Source organism: Cervus elaphus, chromosome 16 (assembly GCF_910594005.1).
Source record: "Cervus elaphus chromosome 16, mCerEla1.1, whole genome shotgun sequence".
Lineage (NCBI taxonomy): Eukaryota > Metazoa > Chordata > Mammalia > Artiodactyla > Cervidae > Cervus > Cervus elaphus.
In genome coordinates, this window is record NC_057830.1 from 26,647,036 (window position 1) to 26,668,047 (window position 21,012).

General features: G+C 51.5%; 1 protein-coding gene and 1 pseudogene across 6 annotated transcripts in view; one reads left to right on the forward strand and one right to left on the reverse strand.

Moving 5' to 3' along the window:
- WNK2 (WNK lysine deficient protein kinase 2) overlaps nucleotides 1-3,883 on the reverse strand; it is a 144,322-nt gene extending 140,439 nt beyond the window's left edge. For 4 of the 6 annotated variants that reach the window (XM_043927675.1, XM_043927674.1, XM_043927673.1 and 1 more), the window contains exons 1-2: nucleotides 3,684-3,882; nucleotides 2,440-3,113 (exon numbers count right to left, since the gene is read on the reverse strand). In XM_043927675.1, coding sequence (XP_043783610.1) covers nucleotides 2,440-3,111 — 672 coding nt within the window. In that variant the 5' untranslated portion in view covers nucleotides 3,112-3,113; nucleotides 3,684-3,882. Of the gene's footprint in view, nucleotides 1-2,439; nucleotides 3,114-3,683 lie in introns of all 6 variants that reach the window. The other 2 variants (XM_043927677.1, XM_043927676.1) reach the window with 1 other exon arrangement.
- An 885-nt stretch (nucleotides 3,884-4,768) lies between these two features.
- Nucleotides 4,769-19,514, forward strand: LOC122710035 (annotated as a pseudogene).
- Nucleotides 19,515-21,012: the final 1,498 nt, after the last annotated feature.

Consider the following 21,012-nt stretch of genomic DNA (forward strand, 5'->3'; position numbering starts at 1 on the left):
TCAGTTCTGGGGGAGGCAGCCAGGTGCCAACATCTCCCACGACCCCAAGGTTGAGAGGAGGAAACAGACTTTTGAGGGTTGATTTTCAGGGCATTCCAAGGCTGCCTGCTGAGGAGCCTATGGGGACTGGGGAAGGGAGGATTGGAGAGCAGGAGGAATCCTGCAAAGCTCCCCGCACTGAAGGCAATGCTCCCAGCAACCCACCCTCCACTGGGAGCCCTGATGCCGGGGAATTCTGGGTGCTGGGTGGAAGATGAACATCTCCACCCTGTGCACTCAGAAGCCCCTTCCCCACACACAAAGCCAGCAGGCCACTTGTCACCCTCCCCGGTGCTTGGTGATCTAAGAGGACTGACTCGGCACCCTGCCCTCCACCCTTCTCTCCTCTCCTAAGGACAGCTGGTGGCCTCTTCCCAAGATGCTGCCATCCCTTCTATCATCTGGATCCTCACAGGTGACCTTGGTGTGAGCTTGACAGCCAAATGGGGGAGACAGCAGCCTCCTGTTTAGTAAAGAGGAGAATACACACAGCAGACGCCTGGCTGCTGCCCTAAGCTGGGTCCCAGCCCCATTTGGTGTAAAACCCTTTCAGACCCGCCCAGCAGAAGGTGGCTGAACCCAAATGCTGCACCATCAGCCCTCATGTTAGGGGAGATACAGAAACAGGTTTCTGGCTGGCATGGGGCCCCCAATAATTACTGTAGAAGAAGCAAAACCAGACAGAGTAGAAGCCAAATCTCCCACCTTCCCACTCCCACCAAGAGGACAGGAGGAAAGGCCCCCTGGATAGCTACACTCTGGTGCCACTCTGCTCAGGGACCCAGAGGCAGAACAGCTTGCCTTGCCTTAAAGGGAATGGGAATGAACAACCTCCTCCAAGGGTCACATGAGCCTGCAGCGCCTCAACCAGATCAGCTGGGCTTTGCTGCTGAGGTCTAACTCAGCTCCTGCCTGCTGCAGCACCCCCACTCCTGTCCTCTACCCTGCAGAGGCATTCCATGGCAGAGCACCAGTGGGTGCTTGGAGCACCACACCAGGCCACTTGGCAAGAGTAAGAGGGGAGGGAGGGAAGGCACATGACTGCACCCTAGAATCAGGAATCCTTTTTCCTCTCCCATCTTCCCTTTCTGGGTCCCCTCTCTTCTGTGTGTTCACACACAGCAGTGATGCCCAGCTCATGACTGTGCCATCCCAGCACACCAGACCACAGACCACTGAGGCTAGCCCTCAGCAGGGCCCAGAATCTGCAGCCATGAGGGAGAGGAGCTCTCGGTCCCTCCTGAGGGTCTCAATAGGACACCACTGGCTTCACCATGAAAAATCTGTGTTTCCACAGAAGAACCGAGGAGCTGTGGGGAGGGGTATCTCCAGAGCTCTTTGTGTCAGGAGAAAGGCTGAGGACAGGTGGACACTGGACACATTAGCCAGCTCACACATACACACACACACACAGGCCACCCTGCAGGGGCCCAGAGGACAAAGCAACCAAATCCCATTTCTGAGCCAAAAAGAAAGCTGCCTGCAGTGTGGCAGGCAGCCTGCGTCAGGACTGGCAGGCCCAGCTATTATAACTTTACAGGGTGCTGAGGTAGGCTTACACCGCACGGCCAGCTCCCACATAGGCCAGCCCAGTGCCTGACAGCTGTTCCCCCAAACAAGGGAGGGCCCATAAACACCCACTGTGACAGGCGCGGCCCGAGCTTCCAGGACTGGCCCAGGGCAGCTTGAATTACCATTTATATAATCTTCTAGGGCTGGGGCTGACACAGCCAGCGGGAGGGCAAGGTTATGAAAAATGCATGTCCAGAGCCTTTACATCCACAAAAACCAAAACCAAACCAAACCAAACCAAACCCCACCTGCATTTTGCATGACTTGACTTTAGGACTTCTCACACATCCATTACGTGAACTAACTAGTGACAACAGCTCCAGGTTTTGTCCCCCAGGGCTCACTGTAAACAGACCCCAGGTCAAAGGAAGCCCCTCAGATATCCGCAACTAGGGCATCTACACTCTGCAAGATACAGGAAGCCGTTCATTTAAGAGCAGCCGAGAGTCCCCCAAACCACCCTGTGACCACCTGGACCCAGGGCTCCGAAGCACCCACACCAAGTTAGCCAAGCCCCCGCCTGTGTCAGCCCAGCCCAGAAGAGCAGCACCACCACACACGGTGTTATTAGACACGGGTGTGTTAGACACGCCCTCCAAGCGCCCACTCTCCATCATGGGCTCACATCGTGCCACACTCACACACCACACACTGGGAGGTCCGACCTCCATCACCCAAACCTTCCCCGCACAGACCGCCAGCACAATCACCCACCCACACAGAGGGTGACAGACAGACGGCGGCCGCCAGGGTTGGCTTAAGCCAGGCACGGCGCCATGCCGGAACTGCACTCACCCACCACCCACCTGCGGCCAGCGCATCCCTCACCTGCAGCTCGCACCAGGCTACCTCCACCCAGGTCTCCGTATCCAGCCCCTTATAGACCGTCTTGAAGGAGCCGCGGCCAAGCTCAATGTCAAACTTGAGGAACCGGCCATCCAGGGAGGTGGCCACCGCCTTCAGGTCGTCCTCATCATCTTCCTCCTCCTCGGGCTCCTCCCGGCGTGCGCGCCCGAGCTCCGGCCTGGCCTCGGGAGCCCCCGCGTCCTCCTTCCTCGTGGCCGCTACCTCCTCACGGGGACCGCCGTCGGGGGCGGGCACGGGAGCGGGCGAGGGGTCCGGGCCGGGTTCCTGCGCTCCCGCCGGCTCCAGGCCGGGGTCGGCAAGGTTGCTCGGCGGCGCAGCAGGCGCGGCAGGCGCTGGGGCGGCCGGGCGACCTCGGGCGCGCTCGGCGATGAGGCGGCGCGTCTTGCAGAGCAGCAGCACCCTGCGCTGCAGCGGCTGCGGGGGCTGCGCGCCCGGCGCCTCGGCAGCCTCCAGGCCCGGCGGCTCCTCCTGATCAGACTCCACCACGCTGCGCCGCAGGAAGCGCTGGGGCCCCGGCCGCGCCGCCCGCACCCGCGGCACCGCCGCCGGCTCCGCCATCCCCGCCGGCCCCGCACCGCGCCCGGCCTCCATCAGTGCGCCCGCGGCGTTTCGGCGGCCGCCATCGTCGTCCATCTCTGCGGGCAAGGACACACAGGACCGTGTGAGTGCGGGCCTCGCCGCACCTGCCCGGGCCGCGGGATGAAACAGCACCGCCCGGGAGTCCGCACCCTGCCCTCCCTGGCCGCGGGGAGACCTGCCGAGCTGTCCGTGGGGAGTGGCTGCAGACCCGACCCGGAGGCTGGGTTGGGTGGGAGGGGGCCGTGCCCTGCTCAGGCCTGGGCCGCGGAGGAGCCCTGAAGGGCTGTCTCAGGGGGGGATCGGGGGAGGCTGCAGAGGGGACCGGGAGGCCGAGGAGAGCACACCTGTGCCCCGCCCAACCCGGGGAAAGGGGCCTATTGGGATGTCCCTGGGAGGTGGAGATGGTGAAGATGGGACCGGGAGGCCCGGGCTGGGGGAGTGGGGGCGCCGTGCCCTGCTCAACCCTGGGCTGGGGAGGGGTGAAGGAGATTGGGGAAGAAGGAGGTACTGGCCAGGCGGCGGCTCCACAAAGGACGCGGCCCGGGGCGCAGGAGGGGCGCGCGGGGAGGGGGCTGCGGCGACGCGGCGCGCACACAAAGGCAGCGGGCGGGGGGCTCTGCACTCACAGGGCGAACGGGCGCCGTCCATGCCCGCGGCCCGGCAGCAGGGGCGGGCGAGGCCGCTCTTAGGGCCGGGATCCGCGCTCGGTCTGGGTAGCTCTCAGGGCCAGGGTCCGCGCTCCAGGCCCGGGTCACCCTCGGCACCAGGTCGCGACGCTACTCCCTCTGGCCGGCCCGCTCCGGGGCCGCGCTCCCGCGTGCTGCTCCGGCTCCGCGCGGCTGCGCCTCGGCACGGGATCCGACCCGGCGCGCGAGGAGGGCGGGGCATTCGGCTGCCCGCCCCCGGCCGGCGCGGCGGGGCGGGGCCTGGCACGCCCACCTGTCCTCGGGTGCGCGCGGCCACCTGCAGGCCAACCCCCGGGGCCGCGCAGGCCCGCTGCGGCCCTCTTGTTCCCCCTCCAGAGGGCACTGCTGGCCTCTGAGGATCTTTGGAATGCCCCACCGGACTGCTGGCCGCGAAAGATCTGTTACCCGCAGAAACGGCTTGACCATCCTAGTTTGTCCGCCTTTTGGAAAGGCTGCCGATTTCATTAAGATTCAATCAGTCCTGGAAGACATCCTGAGTTACAAGCCTATCCGTTTCAAGCCTGTCCATGACGGACGAGCCTAGGCCTATCAAGGAATGAAGCTAAGCATATTCCAGACAGACGCATGCAAGCCAGTCTGGCTTCCTCCGTGCTCCCTAGGACATGCTGGTGGCATGTGGGCATCATGCCTGCCCGGTGATGGAGGAGATGACAGGCAATTCATGTCATCACTGGCATACCGCTGCCCACCCACACCTGGCAGATGTACATAATATGGCAGCAAGAATCCCCGCACATCGAAGGGGCAACCTAGACGCTGGGGGATCGAAGAGAACCTGTCCCTGACCGAGTGCTCTGTGCTTGCTCTCTGCGCCCTTAAGGGTAGTTGGGGCAGCCCTGCTTGCCTGACTCTTGTGACAGGGAGCTCACTCTCTCTGCTGACCCGTGACCCATGAGTACACAGCTAAGCAGCTAGTGGACAGGTTGCAGTTTGCTCATCCATGAGATGAACATAATGGTTAGTACACAGCTGGTGTTCAACAATGCTTACAGAAGTAGGGGGGAATGGAGACAAGGCCTACCCTCTGCCTCTGCTCCAACCAGTTCCCAGCACAGCCCACTGGTAGGAAGGTCAGGGTCTGACTTTGCCCCCAGGGAGCCCAGTCAAGAGGTACTTTTGAGGGTGGGCCTGCCTTTAAGTGGGCTCAGACAGCCTGGGGTCAGTCCAGTGGTCAGACCCAGTGCAGCCAGGTCGCTTCCCTGAGTGCCCCCCACAGCCTACTGCATGGGGAGGTGGTCCCTCACTTGATGACTATGTGGGGTCCACCCCAGGCACAGGTGAAATAGTGGAGAGCCAGATCCCATAAGGCGATGGGGCAAATGGGGGGACTGTGCCAGGAGAGCAGAGTTGGGGGGATGGAGGAAGGGCAGACTTCTCAGGGACTGAAGGAAGGGTGCTGGGACAGGCAGATGGAGTCAGGGCATATGGGACTCCCCAGCTTGGGCTTCGAGGCCCTGGAGCCTCCTGTGACTGAGGGCAAATGATGGGGCGCCTGGGGCTCCGGGGCTCTGGTTCCTTGGAGAAGTCTTCCCATCCAGTGGGGGCCAAGCAAGTCTATATGCATCATTTTCTTCTTTTATAGTAAGATGATATAACATTTCTTTTACTCCCAAACTAGAAAATATATGTTGATTTTTTAAATAACAACTTTATTGGGATATAAGTTAGTTACCATGAAATTCACTCTTTTAGAGTGTATAAGTCAGTGATTTTTACTATGTTCACAGAGTTGTGTGGCCATCACCACTGTCTAATTACAGAACATTTTTATCACCTCCAAAAGAAACCCATGCCCATTAGCAGTCACTCCACATTACCCCTCTCTCAGTCCCCGGCTAGCAGTGATCTACTTCCTATCTCTATAGATTTGCTAATTCATAACATCGCATATGAGCTTTCCTGGTGGCTCAAGTAGTAAAGAATCTGTCTGCTAATTGCCAGAGACACAAGTTCCATCCCTGGATCAGGAGATCCCTTGGAGACAGAAATGGCAACCCACTGCAGTGTTCTTGCCTGGAAGATCCCATGGACAGAGGAGCCTGATGGGCTACAGTCCATGGGGCCGCAAAAAAGTCAGACATGACTTAGCAACTAAATAACTGCACCATCACATAGAAATGGAATCATACGACAGTTCCTTGTGACTGGCTTCTTCCATTCAGCATAATGTTTCACTTCATCCGTGTTGCAGCATATATCAGTACGTCACTCCTTTCTGTGGTCAAATAATATTCTGTTGTAGAGGACTTCTGTGGTGGAACAGTGGATAAGAATCTGCCTGCCAGTGCAGGGGACATAGGTTCGATCCCTGGCCTGGGAAGGTTCATCATACTCACTGCAACTAAAGAGTGAGCGTTCAAAGCCTGCAGGTAGCAATGAAGACCCAGCGCAACCAAAAATATAATTAATTAATTTTAAAACTATTCTGTTGTAGAGAATAAGAACATGTGCTCATTAAAATTTTATGAGATAGAAAAAGTAGAAATAAAAACCCTTTGAGGTTTTTAAGTTGTTACCCAAGTGTGACTTTTTCACTCTCCTCTTTCACCTTCATTAAGAGGATTTTGAGTTCCTCTTTACTTTCTGCCATTAAAGTGGTACCATCTGCATATCTGAGGTTGTTGATATTTCTCCCAGCAATCTTGATTCCAGCTTGTGATTCATCCAGCCCAGGATTTTGTATGATGTACTCTGCATGTAAATTAAATAAGCAGGGTGACAATATACAGCCTTGCCACACTCCTTTCCCAATTTTGAACCAATCCATTGTTCCACCTCCAGTACTAACTCTTGCTTCTTGTTCTGCATACAGGTTTCTCAGGAGGAAGATAAGGTGGTCGGGTATTCCCACCTCTTTAAAAATTTTCCACAGTTTGTTGTGATCCACACAGTCAAAAGCTTTAGTGTTGTCAATGAAGCAGATTTTTTTTTTTTTTTTTTTTTGCTCCCAGCCTCGTTGTTGCCACTGGCCACCCAGGGGCCAATCCACTGCCCAGGAGCCTTGAGGTTTTTCAATAGTCATGTATGGATGTGAGAGTTAGACCATAAAGAAGGCTGAGCGCTGAAGAATTGATGCTTTCAAATTGTGGAGTTGGAGAAGACTCTTGAGAGTCCTTTGGACTGCAAAGAGATCAAACCAGTCAATCCTAAAAGATATCAACCCTGAATATTCATTGGAAGGACTGATGCTGTAGCTGAAGCTCCAATACTTTGGCCACCTGATGCAAAGAGCCAGCTCATTAGAAAAGACCCTGATGCTGGGAAAGATTGAGGGCAGAAGGAGAAGGGGATGACAGAGGATGAGATAGTTAGATGGCATCACTGACTCAGTGGACATAAGTTTGAGCAAACTCGGGGAGCTAGTGAAAGACAGGGAAGCCTCAGTTCAGTTCAGTTCAGTCGCTCAGTCATGTCCAACTCTTTGCGACCCATGGACTGCAGCCCTCCAGGCTTCCCTGTCCAGCATTAACTCCCAGAAGGGAAGGGAAGTACACAGGGAAGCCTGGTGTACTACAGTTCATGGGGTCACAGAGAGTCGGACACGACTTGGGAGCTGAATAACAACAAGTATGACTTCCACTGCACCACCCGTAGCAGGCACATCTTTCCATGTGCAGCTGTCCACTCAGGAGATGCTCAGCAGGCTTGCATCAAATAACTGAATAACGATTCAAACTTTTTTCCCCTATGCAGTGAGTTACTTAAAGTTATTTAACTTTACTCAGCTTGGCTCATACCAGATGCTACGTTATATATACATCCTTGTTGGTTCAGTCCAAAGAACACGGCTTTAGCCTTCAGATATCCTGACTGTGCAAGTGTTTGAAATCCTCTCCCCATGACCCTGCTGTGAAGTGAGCCTGCCTCCAGGTGTGGGAGATGTTGTCAACCCTCAGTCTCCCCTCAGGGACCATTCCCAAACTGCACAGCTTAGTTCCTGACCCCAGGCACTTTTTTTTTTTTTTTTGGATTCAACTTTTAGAAACAGTTTATTTCCATTTTATGGTTAAGAGTCTGAAGAAGAACAGCTAAGACCATTCAATGATCATTCCTACCCATTCAGTGGCCTGAGCTGTGGGAGTGCAGATCAGTCTCAGTGGGGAATTACTAGGTGGGCACAGACCCTGCACACCTTCAGACCAGCCTTCAGCCTCGGCAGGAGTTGTGGTAAATTCCGGAGCTGAGGCAGTGCATTCACCCTAACCATCATCCTTGGTCACAGCCTGCCCTTCATTCTCAGTCTTTGATGGAAGTAAACAGAGTGTGCACAACTCCTGGCCGCACAAAAGGGATGATGCTTGGGTCCCCCACCTGAGACCCACTGAATGAGCCCTCTTCTAGTGTCTCAGAGCAGGACTGACTTCGGTTTGTAAAGAGAAGGTCTGCATGGCTCTAGAGACCTGCATGGATCATGAAATATGGAAATGGGCAGAAGAAAACACAGGCTATTTTCCATGTTTTCATCTCTCCTAAAGCCCCAGGAATTTGAACCAGGGGTCTCAAGTAACACTGTTGTTGTTCAGTCGCTAAGTCATGTTTGGCTTTTTGCGACCCCAGGAACTGCAGTGTGCCAGACTTCCCTGTCCTTCACTATCTCCCCGAGTTTGCTCAATCTCATGTCCATTGAGTCAGTGATGTCATCCAACCATCTCATCCTCTGCTGACCTCTACTCTTTTTTTTTTTCCATTTATTTTTATTAGTTGGAGGCTAATTGCTTTACAATATTGTAGTGGTTTTTGCCATACATTGATATGATCAGCCATGGATTTACATGTGTTCCCCATCCTGAACCCCCCTCCCACCTCCCTCCCCATCCCATCCCTCTGGGTCATCCCAGTGCACCAGCCCCGAGCATTTGTCTCATGCATCCAACCTGGACTGGTGATCTGTTTCACACGTGATAATATACATGTTTCAATGCTGTTCTCTCAGATCATCCCACTCTCGCCTTCTCCCATAGAGTCCAAAAGTCTGTTCTATACATCTGTGTCTCTTTTTCTGTCTTGCATATAGGGTTATTACCATCTTTCTAAATTCCATATATATGCGTTAGTATACTGTATTGGCTTACTTTTTTGGCTTACTTTTAGTATACTTTTTTGGTTTACTTCACTCTATATAATGGACTCCAGTTTTATCCATCTCATTAGAACTGATTCAAATCTATTCTTTTTAATGGCTGAGTAATATTCCATGGTGTATATGTACCACAGCTTTCTTATCCATTCGTCTGCTGACAGGCATCTAGGTTGTTTCCATGTTCTGGCAATTATAAACAGTGCTGCGATGAACATTGGGGTGCATGTGTCTCTTTCAGATCTGGTTTCCTTGGTGTGTATACCCAGGAGTGGGATTGCTGGGTCATATGGCAGTTCTATTTCCAGTTTTTTAAGGAATCTCCACACTGTTCTCCATAGTGGCTGTACTAGTTTGCATTCCCACCAACAGTGTAAGAGGGTTCCCTTTTCTCCACACCCTCTCCAGCATTTATTGCTTGTAGACTTTTGGATAGCAGCCATCCTGACTGGCATGTAATGGTACCTCGTTGATGACCTCTACTCTTTTGCTGTCAATCTTCCCCAGCATCCAGGTCTTTTCTAAGGAGTCAGTTCTTCACATCAGGTGGTCAAAGTATTAGAGTTTCAGCTTCAGTCCTTCCAATGAATATTCAGGGTTGCTTTCCTTTAGGATAGACTGGTTTAAGCCCCAAGGGTCTCTCAAGAGTTTCTTCTCCGGCACCACAGTTTGAAAACATCAGTTCTCCTGTGTTCAGTGTTCTTTATGGTCCAACTCTCACATCTGTACTTGACTACTGGAAAAACCGTGGCTTTGACTATATGAACCTTTGTCGGCAAAATGATGTCTTTGCTTTTTATACATTCCCTAGGTTTGCCATGGCTTTCCTTCCAAGAAGCAAGCATCTTCTAATCTCATGGCTTCATTCACCATCCACAGGAATTTTGGAGCCCAAGGAAATAAAGTCTGTCACTGTTTCCATTTTTCCCCATCTGTTTGCCATGAAGTGATGGGACCGGATGAAACGATCTTCATTTTTTGAATGTTGAGTTTTAAGCCAGCTTTTTCACTCTTCTTTTTCACCCTCATCAAGAGGCTCTTTAGTTCCTCTTCACTTTCTGCCATAGCCTGAGTACCTGATAGCCATCGAAAATAGGGTTGAGTAACTGAACCCAGTGGGTGGTGGGGCCTAAAGTAAGTCATGCTGCTGAAATAATGATAATGATGATGATCCCCAGTGCTGAGCTTAGTTTGCAGGAATTCTCTTGTCTTGCCCCACACTGTCCGAGAGGGCCCTGTTATCAGATCGGAAGCACTAGAGAGGCAGAGTCTTGCCTCAGTTTGTCGACTGCAGGCAGTAGACCTGGAGGTGAACCAGCTCACACCTCACTGTGAGCTGCCTCTCAGCCTGCAACTGCTGCCTTCTAGCCTTTTCAGAACTTTGTGGCCAGTCCCTGCCCATTGACCTTTGCTCGTTCGAGGGGCTGGTCTTCGGCAAGCTGGTACATGCCTCATCATGCCAGCTCTCTCACACCGTCTCTTAACACCTCTGTTCATGCGGCCCCTGGAGCTCTAACTCTGCTGGCTCTTCTGTCACACGCCCATGACCCATCCCACCTCCAGCTCCACCCCATACAGTACGGGGGCTGGGAGTCTGTGCTCCGTCTCTCCCAGCCTCCAGTGGCTTCAGGAAGGCACTGTCAGAGGAACTGCTCGCAGCAGCAGATTGGAAGGAGCTCCTGTCCCCATCCACTGAACAGGGAGTATACATTGCTCTCCATCAGACTTCTTTTGGTCCCCAGAGCCAGTCACCTGGCTCTATTCCCTTCCTAGGGAGCAGCCAGAGCACAGAAGAGCCCCCTCCCACACTCCCGATCCCCGAGGCTGAGCATCCCCTGAGGTGGCCACCTGTCCAAGCTCCACAGCTTCCTTCTGTCCATACTCAGAGTATGCACGGCTGTCTGGGTTTCAGTGGGAGCAGAGTCCCCAGTGTGCTCAATCAGCCTGCCAACACCTGGTATCTAAGCCCTAGGATTGAATGGATGCTCCGCCCAGTCTCGGCCTCAGCTCTCTCCTCAGCTCTCAACTCTTGAGGGATCTGTCTTAACGGGCAGGCTGAGGAGTGAAAGGTGGTGGTTTAGTCACTAAGTCATGTCCAACACGTGCAACCCCATGGACTGGAGCCTGTCAGGCTCCACTGTCCCTGGGATTTTCCAGGCGAGAATACTGGAATGGATTACCATTTCCTTGTCCAGGGGACCTTCCTGACCCAGGATCAAATTCTGGTCTCCTGCATTGCAGTCAGATTCTTTACCGACTGAGCTGACCCTCCCTCAATTCTAGCTTGACCCCAGCCACATCTATCTACTGCCCTCTGCTGCTGCTGCTGCTAAGTCACTTCAGTCGTGTCCAACTCTGTGCGACCCCATAGACGGCAGCCCACCAGGCTCCCCAGTCCCTGGGATTCTCCAGGCAAGAACACTGGAGTGGGTTACCATTTCCTTCTCCAATGAATAAATGTGAAAAGTGAAAATGAGGTCGCTCAGTCATGTCTGACTCTTCATGACCCTGTGGACTGCAGCCTACCAGACTCCTCCGTCCATGGGATTTTCCAGGCAAGAGTATTGGAGTGGGGTGCCATCGCCTTCTTCCTACTGCCCTCTAGAGATACCAAATCCCAGTTAAGACCCCAAATTCTGGGCTGTGTTCTATTAGTCCTGATGGCTCATGCCAGCCCTTGCTTACCATGGCCCCACTGCCTCTCTTATCCTGTTGCCCAAATGGATCCACTGAGCAGGCTAGCACAAGCTTCCTGGAAAGCAATTCATAGTTGGAGCAAGAATGGAAGCAAATGTTTATACCCTTTAAGTCAGTAATTCCCTTTTGGGGAATTTATACAAATGAAGTGACCAGCTATGCAGATAGTGGCACATAAAGATGTTCACTGAAGGGTTGTTTATAATTAGCATTAGGAATAATGTAAATTTTCAGCCATTGGAAAATGGCTCAGTAAACTGTGTTATTCCGACATAATCAAATATGACGAAGCCATTTAAATGCTCTTGGAGTTTTATAATGAGACAGGAAGTGATTAGAGATAATTTGAAGTGACAATGCACTCGAGAAAAACCAGAAGAGAACATATCAAAATGTCAGCAGTAGGTGGTTTTGCTTTTGTGTGTTTTTCTGCACTTTGGACAAGAGGCAGCTTCACTTAATGTGTGGCCAATGTCTTTGGAAAAGGTGGTGCACTGATTCAGCAAGGGTCTGGAAGCCTGGATCTGATTCAGATCCTGGCACCATCTGTTGGCCATGAACTTCAATTCATTAATGAATGTCTCTGAACTCCAGTTTCCTCGTTAGTCACAGGCGCCCAGTTCCTGGGGTTGTGACAGAATCACTAAATGAATCCCCAGAGGTTCTAGAAGGTCAGTGGGCCTGAAACATGGTGGCCATCCTGGACATTGACCACCTCCTACCCTGCCATCTGTCTCCTTGCTGGTGGGACCTGACATGGGGAAAGAAATGGCCCATGATTCAAGAGAGCCATTGAACCCCCACTTCCCCAGGGGGATGTGGAGGTTTGATGTCTTTTGCTTAGGACCACAGACCTAGCAAGGAGGGAGGGCAGACATGTGGGCTCGTGTGGACAGAGCAGAGAGAAAGAGCATAGAGAGCCAGGTGCCACAAGGCCTTGGCTGGAGTCCTCAGACCAGAGCCAGGCCGCCGTCTAGGACAGGTTCTGACCAGTGGCCAAGGTGGGCTGTGCCACCATGGTTCACAGGGGTCTCATTCACCCAGAGTTTCCTTTTTACATTCAGTGGACTCCGTCAGCCCCCAGGAGCTCTCAGGGGAGCCACATACTTCTCCATGTGATGCAGAAGAGGCTTTTTCCACTGGCTGGAAACTTGGCCTGCTTGACTTGGGGTTTTCCAGCAGACCCAGTTCAAATTTCAATACCTGCCCCTGGGAATGCCTGTTCATTCAGAATGAAGAGGTGTCTGGGTGATATAATATATCATCACCAAACATCTGTCGAGCCCTCTAGAGAGGTCTCATCGCAGTGAGGCCCCGAATTCTAGTCCTGATGGCTCATGCCAGCCTTGCATACTGTCCACTGCCTCTGCTTCATCCTGCTGCCCAGATGGATTCACTGGTGGCCAGGCCTAGTGCACACTTTGGAAAATGACCACATCATAAGAGGAGGCACTGCCTGTCTTTCAGCTATGCTTCCTTCTCTGTTGGCTTCATGTACAGTCTGACTCTTTCTGGAGGAGGCACCCATGCCCACCAGTAGGTCCAAATTGACATTCCCAGCGTTTCCCTCCACAGCTTCTAGGAAAAGCCTTGGAGATGGATGTCTTAGCTGAGAGGTCACGTGTTCATCCCTGACCCACACCTGGGGATGGGGCTGGGATGTTCTGATGTGCCAGACTTGGCACATGTCCCCCATAGGTCCAAAGACTGGATATGGGAAGAGGGCTTGTTCCAAAATAAGTAGGAAGCATCCCACTTACACCCTGACCTTGACCTTGGGGAAGGAGGCATGGCTCCTCTTTGAATGTCTACACCAACCCCCAGGGAGCTCCATGCATTCTTCTTATACTTGTGGCTTCAATTTGCTCATCTGCTGAATGGCTCACCTCATCAAACCATGCAAGGGTGAATGGGAGGGTCCTAAACAACCTGGCACACAGTAGGTGCTCATTAAATATTAATGCCACCCTCCTAGGCTCAACACTCGGCACACACCTGCCAAGGCAACTCACAAAAGCTCCCTCCGATTGTCCTCAGGGCACTCAGGCCCGGACCCTACCCCAAGCAATGCCGGCCGCTCCTCTCCTTGCCGCCCCCACTTGCTGGTGGCGGATGCGGGTGTCTGGGATACTTTTCTGCTGGGAGTTGCTTTTAGGCTCGTAATCTGTGGGTTTTATTTATTGTTTCCCTCCCAGTCAGGTTGCCCTCCGAGATTCAAAGACTTCCCCCAGGCCCGCCAGTGCGAGGGTTTCCCGGTGTCTGGAAACGTCCTGTATTAAGACTCCCTTCCCAGGACGGATCTCCGTCCTTAGCTCTTTTGTCTCACTGTTTATCTTTTATATTTTGTCCTACCTCCTTTTGAAGACAATGGGCTGCTTTTCTGGGCGCCTGATGACCTCAGCTAGCGATCAGAAGTAGTTTTGTGAAGTTTGCTCTGCGTTCAGTTATTCTTTTGATGAATTTGTAGGAGAGAAAGTGGTCTCCCCGTCCTACTCCTCTGCCATCTTGGCTCCTCCACATGTGCCAAGGGAATGGGTCACAACCTCTGAGGCCATTGAGCTGCAACATGTTTTTCTAGAAGATTTCATGTGAACTACACATCCAGGAATGAAGTCACTGATCAATAAACCACAGCAGTGACTCCAACACTTATTGGTCTTAGAGACAGAATTGCCATTTTACAAGATAACTGGGCACCAACAACCAGAATCATACTCCACTTTGAATAAAGACCTGAAATATAACTGGCATTAGTAGGATACCGCAGGCAGCCTCCGGCCCTGGGGCGATGTCTACATGAGCATCCCAGGGACATCCAGGCAGGAGCCAAGCCCTAGATGCCATGGGGTAAGGAGGTGGGGTATGGTGTGCTGCGTGGGGCTTGACACGGTTCTGGTCTGTCTGTGAGGATGTGAGTGGTGGGAGGGGTGGGGGCAGGGTGCCTTGGTTCTGAAGCTGAGGGGCAGAGGCCAACACAGACACCAGCAAGGGCAAAGTAGGGCTTTTAACAGGAGGAGACACCAAGGTTCAAAGAGGAAAAGGGAGCTGCCCAAGAGAACGCGGTGATCAGGCTATAGAACCAGGCCTCCAGGGTCAAAAGAGGCCCTGTCTCTTGCTGGAGGGGGCTTTAAGTGATCATTTATTAGATGTGTGTGTTTGCATGTGTGTATTGGGGTTGTGGAAGGGCCTTCCAGACACAAGAGCAAAAGGGGGCAGGGCAGGGAGGAGAAATCAGAGATTTTAAAAGGAAAGATAAAATTGACCAAATTTTTAAATATTAAGAAACAAGACCTAAAGGCAGCCATTCTCTTGAGGAAAACGATTCACAGCAGATATAAAGGGCAAGGAGAGTTATCATTAATATACAAAAATTCACGAGTCAATACGGGTTCAGTATTAGCCGAAAAAAGCCAAATTCCCCAAAGAAAAGAGGATGAAAGTCATGCCAACAAGCACAGAAAGTTTCAGAATGTATAGAATCACAGTTTTCTCTCACCAGGAACTGTCAGAAGGCAAGTAAAACAAACTGGCATCTTCATGTGGAGATTAGCAGTCCTGGTTTAATAATAAGGCCCGGTGCTGGCAGAGAGGAGCAGACAGGCAAGCTGTGAGCAAGTCGTCAGTCCCAGCCTTTCAGGAAAGCAGCTTGGAAAAGCCTCACACTTATTTCTTACTTTGATTCACTTTTGGCATCTACCCTGAGGAAAGCAAAGATTTCAGACCTAGAGTAGTTTATCTCAGAGTTACTATACATACTAAAAGATTGGAAATGACAAGGTTCCAGGGGGAGGCCTGGGTAACCCTTCGTTATCCTAAACCAAGGAGTTTGTGATAATTTGTTACTGCAGCAATGTGGACTGATACACTCCACACTGGATTCCTGGCACAAGAAAGCTTGATGTATTCTGGAAGCTCAAAGAACAATTGTTAAAAACAGCCAGTAAAGGAATAATCTCAAAGAAAATACACCAGATGTCAGCAGTGGCTATTTCTATCTGGGCTTCCCTGGTGACTCAGCTGGTGAAGAATCCGGCTGCAGTGTGGGAGACCTGGGTTTGATCCCCAGGTTGGGAAGGTCCCCTGGAGAAGGGAACAGCTACCCACTCTAGTATTCTGGCCTGGAGAATTCCTTGGACTCTATAGTCCATGGGGTCGCAAAGAGTCGGACACAGCTGAGCGACTTTCACTTTCACTTGTATTTCTATCTGAGTGAATTCCATTTTTTGTTTTAATGCTTTTCTAGTATTTTCAAATGGCAGTCATGGCTGACCCACAGCTTGTACCATGCACTCACCTGCTTGGCCAGCCCTGAACCAGCTGCTCGGTCAGAAGTTCATGCGTTCGTAATTGTGACAGATTTTGGCAAGCTGTTCTCAGGAGAGGTTGAACCAATTTACACTCCCACCAGTGTTGTAGGCTTGCCCACAGAGCACATTAATTGACTTTTGCATTAGGAGAAATGCTGTATCTCCCCGAGGATTTAATTTCCATGTCTTCCGTCAGTTGTGAGCTCAGCCTCTGCCCATGGGTTCAAACCTGCTTTCTTTCCTTCAAACTGTCCTCATAGAGGCTGATGTCTCCCTGCCCTGCTGACCTCCAGACCACCTTCGCTCAGCTTCTGGGTGACTAGTTCCATCTCCTCTGTCAACCCTAGGCTCAGAATTCCCCTCCTCAGAGGGTTGAGGTCCCTGAGGGGCCCACAGCCCTGCCTGATGTGGGGCCACCATCGGAGCATCTGCTTCTCTGCAACAGGCACTCAGATCACAGCCCAGAGCCCCTGCTCCTCAGGTTCTGGCAGCCCCCTCGCCCCAGCAGGGCCTGAGCTAGTTGGAGATGAGTCTGTGCTAACTGACCCATCTCACTCCTCTGGGCTCCGTATGGAGCAAGGCCTTTAGCCTCAAGATGAAGGCCTCTATGGTGGCCATCAGAAGTGTGTCTTGGACTCAAGTCCAGACCCTTGGCCACCCTAGGCCACACCAGCCTGAGGGAGAGATGCTTAGGCTGGGGGGAGCTGCAATAAGCTCATTCCCTGGGCCTCAGTTTCCTATCTGCCAACCAACAAGGTCACTGTCAGGGTGACAGAGCAGACATCTGCAGTGCTTCCAGTGGGCAGCCTAGGCCCAGGCACAGGAAGAGTGGTCACTGCAGCTCTAGGCAGCTGAGGGCGCATGCCCTGAGCTCTCCATCCTTCTCCAGATGATGCTGGGCTGGATCAGCATCTCCGTTCCCAGGGCCCACTTTGCCTGTGCCACGGCTGGGGTGGAGGCTGATCCATTAGTGCGTGCCTGGTCCCTGCCAGCCAGACCCCTGACCCTGGGGTCCCCACACCTGCTTGCAGCCCATGCCTGACTCTGGCGGTAGAGGCCAGTGCCCCCCATACCACATGGAGCAAGGGTGGGTGGGCAGTGCTAACTGGAGTCCAGGGTGTTCTCAGAGTGGCACCTCGGGAAGGGCCAGCATGACCCAGGGCTGCACGGGTACCTCTGTTCATAAAGCACCAGCATTCATTCACGGGGGCCCGAGGACAGGGTCAGTAGTTTCCCTGGGAGGACCGAGCCTGCAGCCTCACACCCTCACCTTCTTGCCCAAGGATTTAACACAAATGGCGTGAGGCCCTGCAGACACAGGTGGAGGCAGCCAGGAGGTTCAGTGGCCTTAAACAGGTGGTGATGCCACTCTCCAGCCTTGCTTTCCTCACTTGCAAGGAGAGGAGGACAGGCAGATGAGAGAATGAACGCGGGAGTCTCTGCTCAAAAGATTGGAGGATGGAAATAAGGGAAGGAGGGAAGAAGGTAGGGACACAGAGAAGGAGGGAAGGGAGAAGGTGGAAGAAAGGAGGGCGGGAAGGGAGGAAAGATGAATGGGCAAAAAGACAGGATCACAATCTGCTAAGGATAAACTAGAAAGTTGCCCCCATATGGTCAGCTGGGAAACCCTGGACAGATCTGCTGAACTCTCTGAGATCTCCTTGTTGACCTGCAGGATGGAGACCATAATAATAGAGGCGAAGATAGCTTGTCCTGCATCCGCAACACCTGGAGCTCCCAGACCCTACGCTATTCTGGCACTTTTCTTGGCTCTGCACTTTTAGAAGCACACCATGATGTTCAGCACGCACTCACGGTCAGCTCGTGATGAACACTCTGCTGACCTGGGTTTCTCAGGGTGGGGAGGTGCTGCCTCTGTCTGATTTCACCCTAACCTCACCGCAGGTACCAGAGGTAAGATGTCATCACAGGCAACTAGGCAAAATTCTGAAGTCATGACAAGGATGCCTTTCAGCGGTTCCTTCACAGCTGATAGTAGCTGAAAGTGAAAAGTCGCTCAGTCATGTCCGACTCTCTGTGACCCCATGGACTGTAGCCCACAGGCTCCTCTGTCCATGGGATTTTCCAGGCAAGAATACTGGAGTGGGTCATCATCCTCTTCTCCAGGGGATCTTCCCAACCCAGGGAATGAACCGGGGTCTCCTGCACAGGAGACAGATTCTTTACCATCTGAGTAAATAGGGAAGCCAATTGTAAAACAGTGTTTATTTGTTAGTTAAACAAATTCGTCTACTCTGAGGTACTGTTTGTAACTTTGGAGCTCTTTTTTAAACGTATGCATGTTGTGAATAACACAGAAACTCAACATCGTCTGGTCCAGCCCCCAGCTGGTACAGGAAGCCCCTCCCCAGGACCTGAGGGGTGTCAGCCAGCTCTGCAGACATCTCTCCAGGATGGGAGCACATGGCCTTCAAGATGCCCAGACGGACCACAGACCTGAAGCTCCCGGGCTGTAACTGCCCTGGGACAGCCACGCAGGGCCCCAGGGACAGTGAATATCCCCACCCCACCCGTACAACCTGGTCCCCAGCTGTGCTTCTGTCTGCCACACTGCAGTTTTCCGTCACATCTTCCAACTGTGCCCTAGAGAAAGAATCACAGAATCACAGGGTGAAATGAATGAGGATATGAATTTGACAGGAAGCTGAAATTGTCTGGAAACTGCCCCCCTCCCCCCGGGTTGCCTGCCTCCCCTGCCCCCAGGGGGCAGGATGGGAGAGGCCAGAGCTGCACAGACACGACCAATACTCAGCCACTACATTTCACTCTGACCAAGAAAACCTTTTTTTTTTTAATTGAGACATAATTTGCATGCCATAAAAATCCCCCTTTTAAACTGTACAATTCAGGGGTTGTTAGCACATTCACAGACTTAAGCAATCATCATCACTAAATCCAGAATGTTCTCATCATCACAAAAGAAGACCTGGCCCTCCCAGCTGAAGCAGGAAGCATGATGGCCTTTCTCTGCCACAACCTACCTCTTCAACTGAACAGAAAAAACAAAATTTAGAAACTTGATTTTTGCCTTGAAGACCAGAAAATCAGACACTGTAAGACTGAAGACAGAGGTAATCCACGACAGTGACCAGCCCAAGTTCTTTGAAAAGTATCTCAGAGATGTTCACTGTTCTTTCAAGAGTCTAGATGGACAAGAAGCACTTGACTGGATCCTTGGTTTAGCTGTTACACTTGAATATGGAGATAATGCTGAAAAATACAACTACTTGGTAACTGATAATGCAAAAAATACTGACAACACAACTAAAAATGCAGAGACCGTGATCAATTTGGACATAAATAATCCTAATTTTAGGGCTGGTGTCCTGGCCCAGGCTACCTTTCAGAGTCAACCCATGGTGATTACCTGGCAGTGCTTCAAGCAATTAACATTTTGGTCCAGGAACCCTGACACGGCATGCAGTTGCTAACACAAACCCAACAGAAGAGGGCTTGCCTGCTGCTTAAGACAAGCGTATCCTTGGTTTTAACACAGGAGCTGAGGTTCTTAATGAAGCTGCTCAAATTCTGCACTTGGTGCATATAGAAGAGCTCAGAGAGCTGCAGACAAGAATTAATGCAGCCATAGTGACAGTTCAGATGATTACTGCTGATCCAAAGACAGACTACAGCCTGGGTGGAAGATGAATATTAGAAAGTTCATCTAAAATTAGAATTCTAGCATCGCCCCTACCTAGTACAGACTGGCATATATATGGAAGCAAATGCTACATTTTCAATGGAAAACTCCCTGAAATTTGACTATGTTCTAGAAATCAACCACCGTTGCTTTTTCTTTAATAAAATTTGGGAAAGAAGAAAACCAAAAATAGATCCTGTACCCAACAGGCAATCAGCTGCCACTCAGGGCCCCCGCACCCTGACAGCCATGAGTCTGACTCTGAATCTGCCTATTCAGGACATTTCATATGAATAGAATCATAACATATGTGACCTGTTGTGTCTGGCTTCCTGCACTCAGCATGTTTTCAAGGTTCATTCACATTGTAGCATGTACCACCACTTCACCCTCCTATAGCCAATTAATATTCCATTGTTTGAATACACTCCATTTTGTTTAATCCATCATCCAATCGTGCACACTTGAGTTATTTCTGTTTTTTGACCATTATGAACAATTTGACCATTATGAACAAACGTGTACATTATGAACAATCATGTACATGTTTTTGTATATACCTAAGTGGCCTTGCTGGATCATAAGGTAATTCTATGTTCACTGTTTGAGGAACCACCAAACTGTTTTCCACAGTGGCCATTTCATTTTACTTTTCCACTAGCAGTGTATGAGAGCTCCAATTTCTCTGTATCCTCACCAACACTTAATTTCTGTGTTTTTCTATTCTATCCACCCCAGTGGGTGTGAGGGGGTACCTCATGGTGGTTTTGATTAACAGTTGTGATGTTGAGCATCTTTTTACGTGTTTATTGGCCATTTATATATCTTCTTGGGAGAAATGTCTTTTCAAGGCCTTTACCAGTTCTTGAATTGTGTTGTTTGTCTTTTTGCGGTTGACTTTTATGACATCTCTACATATTCTGGATACTGGATCTTTGTGAGATCTGTGGCTTGCCAGTATTTTCTCCCATTCTGTGGATGGTCTTTTCACTACTTTGATGGTGTCCTTTGATTCCAAAAGTGTTTAATTTTGATGAATTTGATCCATTTTCCCCCTAAGGTGTCTGTACCCAACAAAATCTTTGACTAAACTCCCCACTCTCCTCAGGCCAAGGCCTGGGCCCTCTCTCTCGGCTCAGTCTCCTGGACAGCAGGTCCCTTCTCAGACTCTGGTGTGCTGCGCCCCCTGGTGGTGCTTGGCCATTCAGGCCGGGTGCACAACTCCGGCAGGGAGGCGCAATCAGGCTCCAGGGACATCGATGTTACATTTGACAAAGCACCATCTGTTCTCAAGGCAACCGTCTTTCTCTGGGAAGAAAGAAAGAGGAAAACATTGCTGTTTCCCAATCCCAGACACAGCCGACCCCTGGCCGTCTCTCTTTGTACTCTGCCTGCTACACTGTGAGGTGAGGATGTCAGTTCCCTTTCTAACAGGGGTGGAAGCTGAGGCTTGGGTAAGTGCAGTAAGTGCCCAAGGTCTGGAGTTACTGATGGAGCTGCTGCATG